Here is a 17,544-nt window from a genome sequence, read left to right as displayed (position 1 = left end):
GATTAACAACTAGACCGAAAATAAATATTTGTATAAACGTAAATATCCACTCCGAGCGGGAATAGAACCCGCGACCGTCGGTGTTTAGGCGCCGCCGACACGGCACATGCACCATTATATCAAAGCGGTCGTCAAACAGCAAAAGGTAACTGCTATAAATTGTTGAGAAATTCCCTCGAGTTTTTATGGGCTCCATCATCAAATCTGGTCCTGCGACACAGATGATCACACAGCAGGTAATTGCTATAAATCGTTGAAAAGTTCCCTCGACTATCTTTCGTCTCCATCATCAGACTTTAATGGCACTTGTAACTCATATAGGTGCAAAGTTCTCATCAATAGAAACGAATTAAGTTCAAACAGCAGGTAATTGCTATAAGTCGTTGAAGAGTACCCTCAACTATCTTTCGTCTCCATCATCAGATCGACTCCAGACCTTTATTAAATAGTAGTGCTTTATAGTACTTAATGAAAACATGATTAAATTTACTAGTCACCCTTACGATTTCTGAAAGTTTCCCTCGATTTCTCTGGGATCCCATCATCAGATCCTGGTTTCCTTATCATGGTACCAAACTATAAATATCTCCTTTCCAACAAAAAAAGAATTATCAAAATCGGTTCATAAACGAAGAAGTTATCTCCGAACATACATTAAAAAAATATATATATATATACGGTCGAATTGAGTAACCTCCTCCTTTTTTTGAAGTCGGTTAAAAAAGTGTTGTTTCGTATATTACTGTAGGAGCTAAAGAAGAGTTTTACTTGAGTCGTCTGTTGTACACTCGTTTTTCTGATGATCGCCACTTAGACTAACACGTTTTTCTTTTACGAAACATTAGCGATATTCACTCACTCACTTCAGCCTATGACAGTCCACTGCTGGACATAGGCCTCCCCAAGTTCACACCAGGCATCCGGGTTTTCTGCAATCCGCATCCAGCCTACATCGGCAATCTTACGTAGATCACGATTTATTATATAAATTATCAATTTTGAAAAACATTAATATTAAATGAATATAATAGAAACACTAAAAGTAATATAACCTAATAAAGTATAAATATACAAACCATTTCCAATATCCAACATCAAATAAGTGTTGTTATATCAGGGTCGTTTACTATTTTTCACCGGAATCTCAATAATAACAGATGGAACGCTCTCGGGCATCTGGTTCCGTGCCAGCCTATTCAATAACCTACTATTTACCCTTACAGGACTTATCACAAGCCCTTATGGAATCTAAATAGTTCAGCGTTCGTCCCGACCTTTTGCAGGTTTTTAGACGCTTAGTTCTGTATATTGATTGCGTACCTTTTACATATTGATTTGAATAACATTTTAGTACTCTTGATGCTGTAATTTCTGGATGGTTATTATAATTATTGTTAGATTTGATAAAATGTAACTATATGTCGAAAATAGTACGAGGTTAGACTGGTTAACTGGGAGGGGCCGAACTTCTTAATATTCGATGGTTTTACCATGCGGGCGCCGAGTCCATCATGCGGAAGAGGGAGTGACTCAGAGCAGTGCCTAGGACTTGCGACCTAGGTGTCGGTTTAAGGTGGCCCCCTTTGAGATGCGCATCAACGCTCACCTTCACTGCTCGAGTTATACGCCCTGCCTAGCCAAATTATAGATCGTAATAGGTAACAATTAATTCGTTTGCACAAATTATTTATTAAATGAGTCTCGGTTAAGCTACTAGCAGGATACAACAAGTGCACCGAGCCAAGCCAGAGCTAAGACTGCTTTAGGTTGCACCGTTCATTTTATACTCGTCAGAATATCTCGAGTAATATAATAAGTGAGGGTAGGTGACTATCGAACGATAGCGATGACGCTAGGTGGCGTAATCAGTGCATCTGTTTTTTTTATAAATTCCTTTCTAATTGTCTACGACAGCGCTAGTGCCGACATATACATTCATCTGCTTTTTAAGTTTGCCCAATGATAGTAATAATTAAAAATATTAACCTTGACTAACTTAACTAACTTGAGACTTTGTTTCTCAAGATAAAAATAGGCTTGGTCGCCCAGTTTACAGAGAAACGCCCAAGTAAAGAGGCAGAAAAAGTTTGGAAATAAATTAATACAACAGTATGTTGCCCCTTGTACGAAAATTCGGTTTTTCTGTTTTTTTTCTTAAACTGTGGTCTGATTTGAGAGAAACAGATTTTAAATGCCTATGTGCAAATGTTACGAGCATTTGTTTTCTTTTCAAATGACTTTTTGTCAATGACACTAGACATGAAAGTCTTACGCAAATGGTGAGAGGTTTAAAAACAGCTATTTATTTCTTTTAGAGATTTCGCACATAACTCAAGAAGTTATGCAGATAATTTTCAGCATATCAGTATCAAAAATATCATTATTCATGTAGGCTTCAAAAGCACCTTCTAATCGTCATTTTACAAATCAAAATATTAATTACTTTTAAAAGTGAAGCTAGTTTGGGAATTCAGATTCTACAGAGAAGGTTCAATAAGAACTCCTTAAAAATATACATATGAACTGTGTTCTTATACAATTTCCCTAATTTGCATGAAATTCGGCGCCACTCAATCCACATTTTTTTTGTTTATGGAATTTTTATCATACATGCGAATACCATAACCTAAAAAGGAGACGTTTACTTTGCGCAATCGGAAACGTGGAGTAAAAATTTTCGTTATACCTTCTCGTGTTTTTACTAATTAAATATTATTATTATTAGTTCACCTTCCAATAACTACATGGTTCTTAACCGTGTACGAGATTTAAATCGGCTTTCAGAGTCACGATGGGAAAATCTATTACACAAACAACAGGATGCAGCCATCGACAAAACTTTCCGAACAACCGGCGCCTTGTAATCCCCCCCTTATGAAATTCAATGAGCGTTCGCCTTAAAACATATACGACCTCGTACCCTCATCTTCTACCACGAATAAATCACTTAACTACACTGACGCCTTCACGTCATACATTGCTGGAATTCTTCCGGTAGTAAAATAATCAGCTGTTATAATTGAGCAATGAAAGGCTACATGAAAAGAAGACGTACGTTAGAAGACATTGGAAGTCTGAAGAAAACTATGGGGATTCAAGAGCTCGCATCCTCGAGTATTGGATAAATTCTTGACAAGTAAAATATTCAAGTTTTCATGTACCGTGAATTTGATGAGACAAAAATCTCGAACTTTCTAGTTTCATTCAAATATCTTTTATAATCTTAAATATGATAATCGCATATAAATATATAAATCGCATCTTCTAATCTAAATTTGCTTAAAGTTTTCCAATTAAAGAACTTTTTAACTAGTACTATAATACTAATCAAAGAAATTAACTTCACTTTTATTACCTATAACTAGTTAATCCGACATACCGAACACAATTTTTATAAACAATTTTCTTTATTTTTAATTTTTCATACTTAAAATCCTCCTATAAAGTATTAGACAACTTGATATAATTAGACATTTAGACATTCACTTTTATTCGTAGATATATGCGTTATTTATTATTAGTATTCTTCTTCTATTCTATTCGAAATATTCAAAGAATATATTCAAGAGAATTCGCGATAAGTGTAAAATGTGATACTAAAATATTTTCCAATGGAACTCCTAATGTTGTCTGCGGTATAACAAACGGCCGCGTCTGATTTATTGGGGTCTTATATATTTATAACAACAGTTCAGATAGACTTTAAATACTTGTGTATATATGTATATATATAGTAGTATGATGTTACGTGCTTGTGTGTGTCAAGTCGGTGATCTGGCTCTCATCTTCCGAGCGAAACGTGTTATCAAAAGCCCATTTTTTGCTTTGTTAAAAAAGCTATAAATTTTGTGCTGTTCTATACTATGTAGCCACTCTTAACAAAGTTTGATAGCGAATGAGGCGCTTGGATTTAATTAAAAAATAGTTGAGATTGTTTTATAATAATAATTATACATATTATATATGATTATGTTTAATTTTTAAATATAAATTAATAAAAAAAATCCAATTAATATCTTTAAGTAAAAAGTAAAAAAAACCATTCACGAGATCTCAATTTCTTCACTTTCGATTTAAAAAGAACCACCAAATAAATTTAACCCAGAAAAATGATTTAAAATAAAGTCTAATAGCTTAATCTGCTTTCTGAGGCGCGGTGAGGATACAAAAATTTGAAGAAATACAAATATTCATACCGAGCGGAAAACGAATCTGCTACCGCCGGTGTTTAGACGACTACAGGAGCCACTAAACCAGAGCGGTTGCCTAATACGTTTATTTATTTGTTTATTTATTTAGAATAACCAATTTTGTAAAAATAAGTACCGTTTTAAGTGCCTCTCAATTATTGAGAAAACACGGCTGAAATTAGAACATATAAGAAAGTACAGTTATACGACCTAAAATTGTTGAAAAGTGTAATTATATAACACATTTTACATTTAGTAGTTATGTATATTACACTAAAAGTGTCGTACAAAGTAACATCAAATACATCAACAGTAGGGATATGCGCGCGACGGGATTCATTAAAAGTTTAATTGCGCGGCTTTTGAGACGACTGATCGACAGCCGTTGGAGCCCGCACGATCTTTTCTATATATATATATATACAAATATAATAAAAAAATATGAAGCAGTAGTAAGTAAAGCTCATATATCTAGTACTAACATCCCGCCCCGGCTTCGCACCCGGGGTATTTAACAAATATTTCTAAGTAATTTTCTTTCCCTAATTTTTTTGAAAATATAATATAACCTATGTCACCCGCGGATAGCGTAGCTTCCTAATAATGGAAAAAAAATTCAAATCGGTTCAGTAGTTTCGGAACCTATTGAATGCAAACAATCAAATCTTTCTTCTTTTTATAGATAAGTTGCTTAGCTTAGGAACAGACGATCGTGTATGTAAAAGATATTAAAGATGGTTATGTAATCATTAACTTCTTAATATTTAGTCACGTACTTGTTTATGCAACTAAAACCACGAGGTCTTGAGTATTTAAGATTGATAGAAACTTATTAACTTCCTTGAAAAATCTCACATTTCTGAAATTAAAAAGTATTTTCGGGAATATTATATAAGTTAAATTCGAGGTCATAAATATCAAGGGTCGGGCACAAAGACGATCTGGTAAAGTTTTAATAAGGGCATCTGGAACATCTGCCCTTTTACTATGTATATGTGATAAAGCTGAACTGTTTGTTTGTTCATACGCGTTCTTTACGTCCACCAGATCTGTTAGTATGATCTGAAATATAATTAAAAAAAAAAAAAAAAAATGCATGTTTTTAGAATAAAAAAGGACATGGGTTCATAAGCCCGTGGATATATCACTTGTAAAAAAAAAAAGAAATATAATTTTTAGTTTCAAAAGCCATTCCACAAAGCAATTATAGACACCATATATAAAAATAAAAAATTAAAAACTACACCATATAGGACAGTACGCATAAATGAAATAATGTTCCAACATTTTTTAAATAATCATTTTCTAGTAACATGTAAAGCATTATGGTACTGTATCAATAATTCTGGTTAAGTTGTGTAAGTAATTACAATCGCAAGGGGCAATTAAGTTTGTACAAATTTTTGTAATGATGAGGATAGAATTTACAAAATAAGGTGAATGATGCTTGAAACCTTCTAAATTTAAAAAATTTTAAGTTTCTAAAAAAAATTAATTTAAAAGATTTAGTGTTGATATATGAGAATAAGTAAATCAAATCGATTTTCTTTTTCCTTTCGATCAATACTAAATACACGTTTAAAACTTTTTTTAATTACAACATTAAATAGGTAGTAAAACATTATCTCGGGATGAACTGAACATGCATATCTTCCTCTGGAAAGAACCAAACAGTTTTGGTACTGATTTTGATCTCTGAAGGCTTGGGTGAATTGGGGTACGGAAGAATTTTGTATTTAAGTAACATGTGTGCCAGAGCAAATTGTACCGTCATGTTACCAAACCTCTTGCCTGAAATATAAAAAAAAAGAAAACATGATATATAATTTTTTTTTCTAAAAAGGGATCCGTTTATGTAAAAATTTCTTCCCTGTATGTACTGTCAGTTTAGTCAGTTCAGCCTATTGCAGTCCACTGCTGAACATAGGCTTCCCCAAGTTCGCGCCAGACATCCCGGTTTTCCGCAATCCTCATCCAGCCTACGCCGGCAATCTTACGAAGATCGTCGGTCCATTTGTATGTACTGGACATTATAAAATCTTAGTGATTGTATTCGTACTACAAGATGTCCGATCAGATACTTTTATGCAACTACTAGACGGTGTAATTCTTACTAATTTGTCTTTAAGTCCGTACTAAAAAAAAATTTTAAGTTTCTCATTCGGATTAAGAAAAAATATTTATAGTCAAAAGAAAAAATATATACACTATTGTCACTGACACACTAAAATATACCCCCCCCCCTCCCTAATTCTGATAAATAACTTACTGATATATTACAGTTAATAATACTATAACTCGTAGTTTAACTGACACTGACGCTTACATTTTTAGTATGACAATTAATCTAAACAAAATCCACATTCCAAAATACTTGATTCGGAGCAATTATAATTTTCCGCCGACCCCCATTGGAGCAGCGTGGTGGATTAAGCTCGCCTCCTTCTTCTCCTACACGGGAAACGAGGCCAATGCCCAGCAGTAAAGTATTACAAGCTGAAGCGCTATTATAATTTACGTAATGTAATATAATTTACTAATGCAACCTCTTGGTCCGTCTCCAAAAGGTAAAAAGGTGTGAGGTACGATGTTACGCCTGTTTTCTGGTAAAAATCTCTCAGGATCAAACTTATGTGGGTCAGGATAGTATTTAGGATCTATTTGAATTCCGAATGAGTTGATATAAATCACGGTACCAGCCTCTATAGTCAAGTCGTCATCTACCTTGTAGTCTTCTGAAGCTATTCTATCAATCCATCCCATTGTATTATACAATCGAAGTGTTTCTGTAATTAAAACATATATTGTTCATAAAATTCATATTGGAATTTAGCTTATAACTAAGAGCATCAATACATACTGCAAGAGTACTTTACCTTTCATGACCCCGTTAAGATATGGCAATTCAGCAAGTGTTGTCATGTCAAAATCGTGAATTGAATCAGCATCCTTACAGCGTTTAGCCTCTAATAATTCTTCATATAATTTTTCCTATAAGTGAATGGTAGTCAAATACAATTTGAAAGTTCGATCAAAGCTATTAACCATATCATGAGTATTCTATAAAGTATTTGTATCAGTCAAATTTGTACAAAGTGCTTAAAAAACAAATATTTGCAGCATTAATTCAATTTTCCCGTATCTTTAAAACTTTCACGCTACGCGATATACATTTAGATCTATACTGAAAATGATTATGTAAAGGTCGGTTTTCGGCCCTTTGTTATTTTTAATTTTTAATACTTAACATGCTCATTGCATAGACGACGAATTATTACTTTCCAACTAAAAATAAGAATTAAATGTGTCGATGTAAAATAATACATTACCAATCTCACAACAAAGTTAACTGGATTTAGAGCCGACTTATTTGCGTTAAGAAGTTTTCCAAAACTAGCTCAGAGTTATTTCTAAAGAAGAAAGTTTGTAGAATGTGCATTGCATTTGAAAATTGTGCATTGCACTTGATGTATGATAGTAAAATTCACAATGACTCCATTCCAAGAATCAAGTCTGAATAAATTCGAGACTCCAATAGAATGCTTCGACATTTTAGAACAAAAATACCTACTTCTGGTTGTATTATTTCTTATGTTATCACGTGATTATTACATAGGCCTCCACAAATTCGCGCCAAAAATGGTGTGAACTCATGTGTTTTTCCCATAGTCACCACGCTGGGCAGGCGGGTTGGTGACAGCAGGGCTGGCTTTGTCACACCGAAGACGCTGCTGCTTGTCTTCGGCCTGTGTATTTCAAAGCCAGCTGTTGGATGGTTATCCCGCCATCGGTCGGCTTTTTAAGTTCCAAGGTTGTAGTGGAACTAGGTTATCCTTTAGTCGCCTATTACAACACCCACGGGAAGAGAGGGGGAGGCTTTATTCTTTACTGCTATAGCCACACAGATAATGCCATATTATAGTAATATTAAATTAAATTAGTTCACCTGTATTTCGGGGTTATAGGCCAGTTCATAAGTTGCGAATGTGAGAAGTCCTGCTGTAGTATCGTATCCACCTAGCAGGAATATAGCAGCTTGAGCTATTAATACATCATTTGAAATAGCTATAAAAAGAAATTTAACAAAGTTAAAACTCTATCAATTCCATAGATATAATAGATTTTTAAACAAATTCTAGGTCTTACATTCGTTTTCTTTTTTGATATTAATCAAGAAGTCCATTAGATCTTTAACGTCTTTGCCCTTCTCGTTTATTTCACGTTGCGATAAAATTGTACTAAATATTTTCTTAAAGTAATTGATTGAAGATGTCGGGAAAAATTTAAATCTGCAAAACCAAAAGCGTATATAAGTCAAAATAGCAAAACAATACTCTTTCTAGTTGTAAATAAAAAGAATAAATATTAGGTTAAACAAACCGGAAAATATCAACCAGTTCCGGAAAAAAGAATATGCTGCACGCTCCTATACTTCTGTATAAACTGTATCTTGAGAAATCATTCGTGATGTCTCTTATCGGTCCTGCTCCTGTCAAGGTTGCGTCACTCTTGATTCCAAACGCCGTAGTACCAATTACGTCGGTTGTGTAGTCAGCAAAAATAGTCTAGAAAGCATCATAGATGTCAGTTTTATAAAATAGGAGCTTTAATATTGGTGTCAACTAAATCGATTTTTCAAAAAGGGCGATTAAAGTTAAAGGAATTAAAGTAATATATTCTTTTTATATTTTGATATTTTTAGCGTAGCTTTACTCCCTTTCCTTTATAGGAAAAGAAATCTTGACCAAGCAGCGGCAGTAATGCACCTAGCTTTTACAGTGTGCTAAAGATATAATTTTTTTTTTAATTACCATAATATCAAACTTATTGTGGCGTTCATTGTGGATTCTTTGAACTAATTCCTTAGCTTTATTTCGAATGTAATCTTGGAAATTTCTGAGCTTCGCACCTGTATATAGCCCACCAAGTTGTTTTCGAATATTTGTCCAAAGATCATCCTGTAAGTAAGAGAATCAAGTTATAGTTGTAAGATATAACAACGCTAGTTACGGCCTCTTCTTAAATGTTGAATGGAAAATCTTAACTTTTATATGTTTTTTTTTATCATTTTCTAATTAATATTCAAATTTAGAAGGCTGTTTACACGGTAAGTTGAATTATCTTGACAGTTAAAGTGTTTCAGATTCAACAGAGTTACAGTTTGAAATTTGCAGATTAAGCTTACAAAACTGCGGACTATTACGACTTCGCAATGTGTTACTCTGATTGTCCAATACAAACATATACTTGCTCTCTCTTTAGCCTATCGTAGTCTACTGCTGGTCATAGGCCTGCAGCAGCTTTCAGCAGCAGTGCAGTTATTTAGAAGGATGAAGAAGAACAGAAAAAGCAGAAAGAAGAACATATTTATTCAGACAGATATATACTAGTAACCGTTTTACATACAGGTATCCAAATAAATAGAATATCAAGTTTTTGAATCCCAGAAACATGTATAACAGAATAACAAATGCTTAGACCACGACAAGCATCATTATGATTTAATAAAATATGTCATGGCTGTGCTGAAATCGGACAGATAATGCGTCAGCCAGTTGCGTACGTAACGTTTTACGTGTCACGTAATACAAATACTGAATTGTTCTCTTCAAATATCTTTCAAAGTAAATTAATATGAAATTTCATTACACATTTTGAAATGTGTGCAAATACAGTAAAATCAATATATATAAATTTAATAAAAGTAACATTAATAAATACTTACATTAGCAGTAAAGAGATTGAGTGAACCAATTGGATCTGTTGCACCTGAGCTCAAAAAGCGATTCCTAAAAACATCGAAGTCTTTAGTTAATATGTTTCTGGCTAATGTTGGTGAATTAATAAGAAGACCAGGTCTCCAGAAGATCCAAACTCCTACATAAGGACTATCAAATTGTTTATACATCCGTTGTAACCAATATCCCTGAGACATAGGAGAAAAAAATTGAAGTAAGAGTTACTGAAATCATTTCTGATTTTTGGACATCAACTACTTTAAACTATGTGAAACTTGGTAAATGGCTTGAAATAGTCTAAGAAGCAAATATAATAGACTAACTCTGTTAAAGCAGAATTATAGCAGTAAGTGTTTGATATATTTAAATCTAATAAAATTTAAGAACGAAGAACAAAATACATTTGATGTTACAGTTATTGTAAAAGAAATATTTGATAGGGTTTCTCCAGATTTAAGGTGCCTATTTGATTACCGATGCCGAAATACGAAAAAAGTACATAAAAATATCTTGAAAGTAAAATAAATCTCAAACTTACAATATTCTCTCTCATGAGAAAAGTCATACTACCCAGAAACGGAACTGGTGGTAGATGGGGAACATCACGATCTGCCCAATATCTCTTGACTTTAGACCACCATAAGTAAAGTAAGGTCGTAACACACAGAATTATACTAACTAATATTAATAACAGATACATAGTAATAAATTGAGTTGTAAATAATAGTAATTTCTCTTCCTGAACTCAACGAACCAACCCAACTCGTTGAAACGTTTATAGAATAAAATAATATTATGAAGTGTATTTATTTCGACTTATTTAAGTACTATCTTAATGACTACTGACACCAAAATACTTTTTGCTGTTAGCAAATGTGCTAAATCGATTATCAGTACACTTCAATCATAAATACGGGTCAGCTATTTATTCAAAACATATCGCTCTCACTTAGTATCCACAAGTCTATAGACATTATAATATATAATTTAATTCTTAAATAAGAAACAATAGATGATATCTTTAATTATTTTTCCAATACTTTGATTTCCGTTTATATTTTGCAGTAATCAGTAAATAATAAATATATGAATAATATCTAATAAATTAATGAAGCATGAAATTTCATACTTTTACTAGCAAGTAAAGCTGCGGGTGTTAGCTCTCTTATAGAATTGTATGTTTTCATTATTGTTATCGGTGTTCATTTCAAACTTGATACTATGTCAAGTATATGAACTTTATTTGATACTGTTGACCTTAAAACAAAATATAACAATGATTTAAAAATACAAATTTAAACAATGAAAAAAATCTTGTGATTATTAGGTAGCTATTTATTGTAATTGTGAATTACAACGTAACTTTATTACATGAGTTTTTACGTTATATTGTTGTTGTTTTGCTATTTTTTAGCATCTCGGCACAAAGGAAACATGCAACGAATCTGCGGGTAGATATAATAATCCACGATTGTCAATCTTAACGTCTTCAGGTCGGGGCGTGTTTGGCGCAGGCTGGATCTTATAATTGAGTAAAAGGGATGCCAAGGCGAACTGAGCTGTCATCAAACCAAATCTCTTGCCTGTAATATGAAATTTTTAATTTATATTGATAAGAATTCCATACTTTTTTAGCAAAGAATACAGATAACAATCAGCGGAAGTATGTACAGTAATGTATTTTTCTGAAACGTATTTTTTTTATTCTATCCATGATTTCTATTATACCTTTATCCTACTGAACATAAATTTGTACATTCTGACTTATACCTTCCGTGTCAATAAGGAAACCGTTCATATATTTTCCCTAACTCCCTTTATCCCTTTGATGATCAACGAAATTCCTCCATCGGTAGGTGTTTGCTGACGTCGGTAATTATTTAATATCAAATAAATCACTAAAACCTTCACCACTTCTATTAGTAGAAGATGTTGAAGACAAATGAATAAATTGCTTGGTTTAAAAAAAGACTTCGAAATCAATGCTTTAGGCATTTTTTGGATTAGGAATTAAAAATATATTTTTTTATAACTACATTGGCAAACAAGCCTCGGCTCACCTGATGGTAAGCGATTATCGTAACTTTTACACGTCTGCAACACCAAAAGCATCACAAGCACGTTGCCGACCCCATCCCCAATTCCCCCAGGAGTTCTGGTCACCTAACTCACCAACAGGAACACAAAACTGCTTGGAAACAGTGTTATGTGGCTGCGATTTTCTGTAAGGTTATAGTAGTTAGGTAGTAGTTAGGTACTACCCCAGTCGGGCTACTGAAATTTCCTGCTGTGCCCTACCTCAATATTCAACCTAATAATACCGCTCTCAGGTATGATTTTTTTCTGTTGGGGTTTTTTTCACTCTATCACCATCGGACAAATAAATTAATAGCAACTACTGTCAGGCGGACCTTATTAGCCATCTTAGAGGTACACAAAATATTATATCTTACCGATGCAAGCTCTTGGTCCTTCGCCAAATGGTAAATAGGAATATTGTTCAACAGTATGCTTGTTTTCTGGCAAAAATCGGTCAGGATCAAATTTGTTAGGTTCAGGAAAGTATTGAGGGTCATACTGGATACCAATAATGTTAATATACACAACCGTGCCAGGTTCAAGAGTCACTTTATCGTCGATCTTGTATTCCTTATCTGTTACTCTGTCCAGCCATGTTAATGTCATGTATTTTCGGAGACCCTCTGTAAAATGGTAAAAGATACAATAAATATATAGTATTTCTATGTCAAATTATTTAGGGGTGTTTAATTTTACTGTTAGGGACTGCAACGTCGCAGAAATATCGGAAGTTTTAATGTTGCGCTTAGTTCCGTTCCATTAAAGTAATAGTTTTTATAATTCCAATTTTCTGGAGTCTAGAAAATTATTACATATCAAATTTCTTAGAATTTCATAAGAGACGAGTTTATTCTGTACCGTTTTAAGTAACCTAAAGATTAAAATATAGAACTCGTTTATGGAAAGTTCCGTTGATTTTACTTTATGTTGGATCTAGCTCGAACTCATGGGGGTTTTTTTTTTTTTTTTTTTTTTTTTGTTTAGAATTAGCAAGTTGAAGTGGCAGTGGGCTGGTCATCTGTGTCGCAGGACCGATGGCCGTTGGAGTAGACGGGTCCTAGAGTGGAGACCGCGTCTTGGCAAACGCAGTGTGGGACGTCCTCCGGCCCGTTGGACCGACGATCTACGTAAGATTGCCGGTGTAGGCTGGATGAGGATTGCGGAAGACCGGGATGTGTGGCGCGAACTTGGGGAGGCCTATGTCCAGCAGTGGACTGCGATAGGCTGAAGTGTGTGTGTGTGTGTGCGTGTGTGGATCTAGCTCGATAATTTGAACCTTTACTCTTAGTTAACAGTACGAGTAAAATTATTATTCTCTTTTTTGTTACAACTTAAGGGTAAAGCTTTAGATTAGGTAAAACCGAATTTCGGGACCGTGGGGGGAAGGGGGGGAGAGGGTGGGGAACGCTACCCCTGATACCACTGTCACACCTCAGAACCCCATGGTTATGGAGATATCCATGGTTAAAGTTTTGAGGTTAGAAGAAGAATTTCGAAAGTTAGAGGAACGCGAGGGCTGCCCTCCCTCCGCGCCTCCGCGGCACAAAAAAAAACACTCTAGGGGTAGGACAGACCAAGACCACGTGGACAGTGGGGTGCTCCGATTCAGTTTTGGGTATTTTTCGGATTTCTAAACCTATATTCTAGCACGCAATGTTACTAATTTTATTAGAATATTATGTCTGACGCGTTATTTTGTTTAAAAGTGTCGATTTGTCACACAATGCAAACAGTACGAGCTCAAAGGTATTATAATAGCTTTAAATTCTTCTTCTAACCTCAAAACTTTAACCATGGATATCTCCATAACCATGGGGTTTTGAGGTGTGACAGTGTTACCTTGTATAGATTCCCCTACACCCTCCACCCTCCACACCCAAAAACCTCATAATTCGGTTTTTCTAATTCGGTTTTACCTAGTCTAGATCTTAGCCCAACTTAAGTAATACAGTGAATTACTATGATTTGAATTTTATGACTTAATGTTTTACCAAATTCCCATACATTTCAATTTAAATAAATGAAATGTCGGCACACTGATTTCCAGCCATACCGGAGCGCGTGCGGCCTTGGCCTTGTACTGTGCCAATTGCCACCGCCCGCTGCAACCCCCGCGAATTTTAATTCCGGCTAAATTCGATTAGTAGGTCACTAGGTCAGTTTGGCGAGCGCCGCCGCAAGGCTTGGATGTTGGAGTGCGTCCATATTCCCGCGCGCGCGCCTATCAATCGATCTTACGCGTATACCTAATATGTCGTGTGATGAATGTGACCTGTCATTAGGAATTAGATATGACTTATCAATACACAATTGAAGAGTACTTAAAAGTAACCCATTCTTGTTAAATTGTGTGAAAGACAATATGCGTGAACGTGCCGAACTGTGCATCACTCGAGGAGCTCACTTTAAACATTTGTTAAGGTTAGTGTAGTTATTGATAATCGTTGTCAATAAGTATGATTCCATTTTTAAAGTATGGTTCATTTATTACGTAAGACGATTTAGGGGGAGAGGGCGTCGACCATGTCTTTTTCTTACAAGGGGGTGGGAGGGAGTCTCGATAGTTTTTACATAAGATCACAAAAATGCGCAAAGATAAAATAATACTTTGAGTAATTTTTAACAAAAAAAAACCGACTTCAAACAGGAATCTAAAAAGTGAAAAATAAATTTACTTAGTACAAAGTAATTCGTATTTTGATTTAGTTAATCAGAAATGATTAAATAAATATTTTATAATTTTGAAGTTGGTGCCGGTATATATACATATACAGCTTGTTTCGATCCAGCAACCTTTACAATATTGTAGAAAGAAAATAAAATAATGTTAACAAGTAATTTACCTTTTACAACACAATTAAGGTACGTTAATTCTGCAAGCACTTCTGTATCGATGTTTCCATCTTTAGAACTCTTTGTGGCTTCTAGTAGTTCTCTATATACTTTATCCTGAAATACAATAATTGTGTTTGATCACAAACGAAAAAAACCGACTTCAATTATATCGACAAGTAATACAATGTGGGACGACGAAAAAAATACTTAAGTAAATACGCATTATTAAAGATTACTCAAAAAATGGTTGTCATATTTCGTTTAAATTTAAATTTATCTATAAGACAAGCATTAGATTTTGTTTTAAAATAAGAATCATCAAAACTAGAACGACAAGTAAAGTTATGAGGTATAATACAACGTAGCTCGACGAAAAAAATAATCAAATAAATCTGCATTATTAGATGTAACTCAAAAGTTACTTGTCATATATCGATTAAATTTAAATGACACCACATGAGTAGCACTAACTTTCGATTTAAAAAAGAATGATCGAAATCAGTAAGCACAATGAAACGTTCTGAGGTAACATACATAAATACAATCGAATTGAAAACACATATCATAGCAGTCAGCAGTAATCGTCGACAATTACACAAATTGTATAGTTTTGAACATACTTACCTGTAGTTCAGGAAGATGCGCCAGTTCATAGGTAGTATACGTTAAAAGAGTGGCGCAGCTTTCGTATCCACCGAGTAAGAAGATAGCAGCCTGTGATATTATGAGATCGTCTGAGTATGCTGGAGAGAAAGATAGAGAAATTTTTTACTTTTAATCGAATGTCTTCCGAAAAAAAAAAATCTGACAAGTACTTTTTGAGTTACGTAAATGAGCTTTATTTTACTGTTCAATATATGTTAGAGACTCATTTCTACTACTATAACTACATGCTAAACGTATATCACTAGTTCTGTTCAGTTCAGTTCAGACTGCTGGACATAGGCCTCCCCGAATTCGTGCCAGACATCCCGGTTTTCCGCAATCCTCATCCGACAATCTTACGTAGAACACTAGGATTGTACGAAATTTTTAAAAATACAATTACATCTTACAATCATTTTGCTTCTGTATCTTCAACAGGAAGTCAAGTAGATCTTTCGCTTTCTCGTCAATTTGGTTAGTTTCTCGTTGCGAAGCCACTGCTCGAAATATCTTTCTAAAATAATCTGTCGCCAGCCTCGGGAAAAATTTGAACCTTTGATGATGAACATAAAGAATTATTCTCAGTCAGTATCATTCTCATGTCAAAATAAACAGGAATTTGTGTAAAGCATGGAATATCTAATTCTGTCAATACAATCTTCTTTTACAAGTATTTTCTTGCCTGTAGATGTTGTGGTTTTTGAAATTAGCATCCAATAATATTAGATTTTAATCCTCTAAAGATAAGTGTCAGATAAGAATTTGTGTGATTAGTATACCTGAAAATGTCAGCTAACTCCGGAAAAAAGTATAGGCTGTACCATGAAAAATTCCTATACATGTCGTACTTCGAAAAATCTTCTGTGATTTCCCTTAAGGGTCCACCCCTAGTAAGGGTTGCATCACTTTTGACGCCAAAAGCTGATGTACCGATGACATCAGTCGTGTAATCGACGTACATTTTCTGTAAGATATTATAGTCATTACTTCTTATGATATAATTAATTACACACTAGGTCTTACGAACGAAATTACTAGATTCAACATTATCTATTATAGCCTAATATATTCTTCAATAAATAAACTTTCTACGAGAAAGTAGTTTTTTTAATATTATTTCATACTCGGGAAACTGGCTTTGTACTAAATCTCTTTCTTTAAGTTTACTTTTTTAAACGATGTATACCTGTGGTATGAAAAAAGTATACAGTGAAATTGTTTGAAACAGTAACGCTGAGCTCGCTGGGACCTGAGAGGAAAGAGACGTTTTAAGTCCCTTGCAAGAAAGAGACATCTGATACGTTCAACTTCCCAGGCAACAAAGAGATAAATATTTATTTCTTTATTTACAAATATATCTCGTACTCTTGGAGGAAAAAATTCTTGAATTCTGAATTAAGTGAAATTCTGAGATAATTATCCACAAATCCGCGCTGAAGCAGCTTAGAGCATTAGGTTTAATCCCTTGACCTCATTAGGAATAAAAGCCCTTTTCTAGCAACACACATCTACATTTACATCTTTCTTTTAATACGTACCTTGAGATCGATTAAAATGTTCCGGTCATTGTGAATTCTTCGAACCAATTCTTTTGATTTGATGAGCATATATTGTTGAAGCATTCTGAGTCTAAATGCCGTGAAGACGCTGCTGAGTTGTCGACGTAACGACGACCAGATTGGGTCCTTTCATCATTTAGTAAATATTATTATGGATTTTTTTTTTTTTTTTGTAATTAATAAACTATTACTGAGAGAAGGGTTGCTTTAAAAGAAATTGTTCCCTATTCTTACTATTTGAGTTTTTATTAAACCATATTGCTTAAAGTTTTTAGATTGTCATTTTCTGTGTGGTTACGTCAGCAAAGAATATAGCCACCCCCTCTCTTTCCGTGGGTGTCGTAAGAGGCGACTAAGGGATAACACAGTTCCACTACCACCTTGGAACTTAAGTCGACCGATGGCGGGATATGACCCAACTGCTGGCTTTAAAATACACAGGCCGAAGACGGGCAGCAGCGTCTTCGGTGCGACAAAGCCAGACCTGCGGTCAACAAC

At 34.3% G+C, this 17,544-nt stretch overlaps 2 protein-coding genes across 2 annotated transcripts; both read right to left on the bottom strand.

Moving 5' to 3' along the window:
* Window positions 1–5,685: 5,685 nt before the first annotated feature.
* Window positions 5,686–10,628, bottom strand: LOC123658961 (cytochrome P450 6k1-like). The gene is made up of 9 exons (XM_045594252.1): window positions 10,467–10,628; window positions 9,916–10,116; window positions 9,002–9,148; window positions 8,571–8,755; window positions 8,337–8,479; window positions 8,137–8,255; window positions 7,067–7,181; window positions 6,728–6,976; window positions 5,686–5,981 (listed from the first exon to the last, which is right to left on the bottom strand). The coding sequence occupies exons 1-9, from the start codon at window positions 10,626–10,628 to the stop codon at window positions 5,812–5,814; spliced, it is 1,491 nt and encodes a 496-aa protein (XP_045450208.1). The 3' UTR covers window positions 5,686–5,811.
* Window positions 10,629–11,248: 620 nt separating this feature from the next.
* On the bottom strand, window positions 11,249–17,109 carry LOC123658960 (cytochrome P450 6k1-like). Its single transcript, XM_045594251.1, has 7 exons — window positions 17,026–17,109; window positions 16,267–16,451; window positions 15,898–16,040; window positions 15,467–15,585; window positions 14,851–14,956; window positions 12,382–12,630; window positions 11,249–11,511 (listed from the first exon to the last, which is right to left on the bottom strand). Exons 1-7 carry the CDS (start codon window positions 17,107–17,109, stop codon window positions 11,339–11,341), a joined length of 1,059 nt encoding a protein of 352 aa, XP_045450207.1. The 3' UTR covers window positions 11,249–11,338.
* Between the last annotated feature and the right edge of the window lie 435 nt (window positions 17,110–17,544).

This window comes from Melitaea cinxia, chromosome 13 (genome assembly GCF_905220565.1).
Source record: "Melitaea cinxia chromosome 13, ilMelCinx1.1, whole genome shotgun sequence".
In the NCBI taxonomy this organism is placed as follows: domain Eukaryota; kingdom Metazoa; phylum Arthropoda; class Insecta; order Lepidoptera; family Nymphalidae; genus Melitaea; species Melitaea cinxia.
The sequence above is the reverse complement of the archived record's forward strand: the minus strand, read 5'-3'. Positions and strand labels throughout refer to the sequence as shown.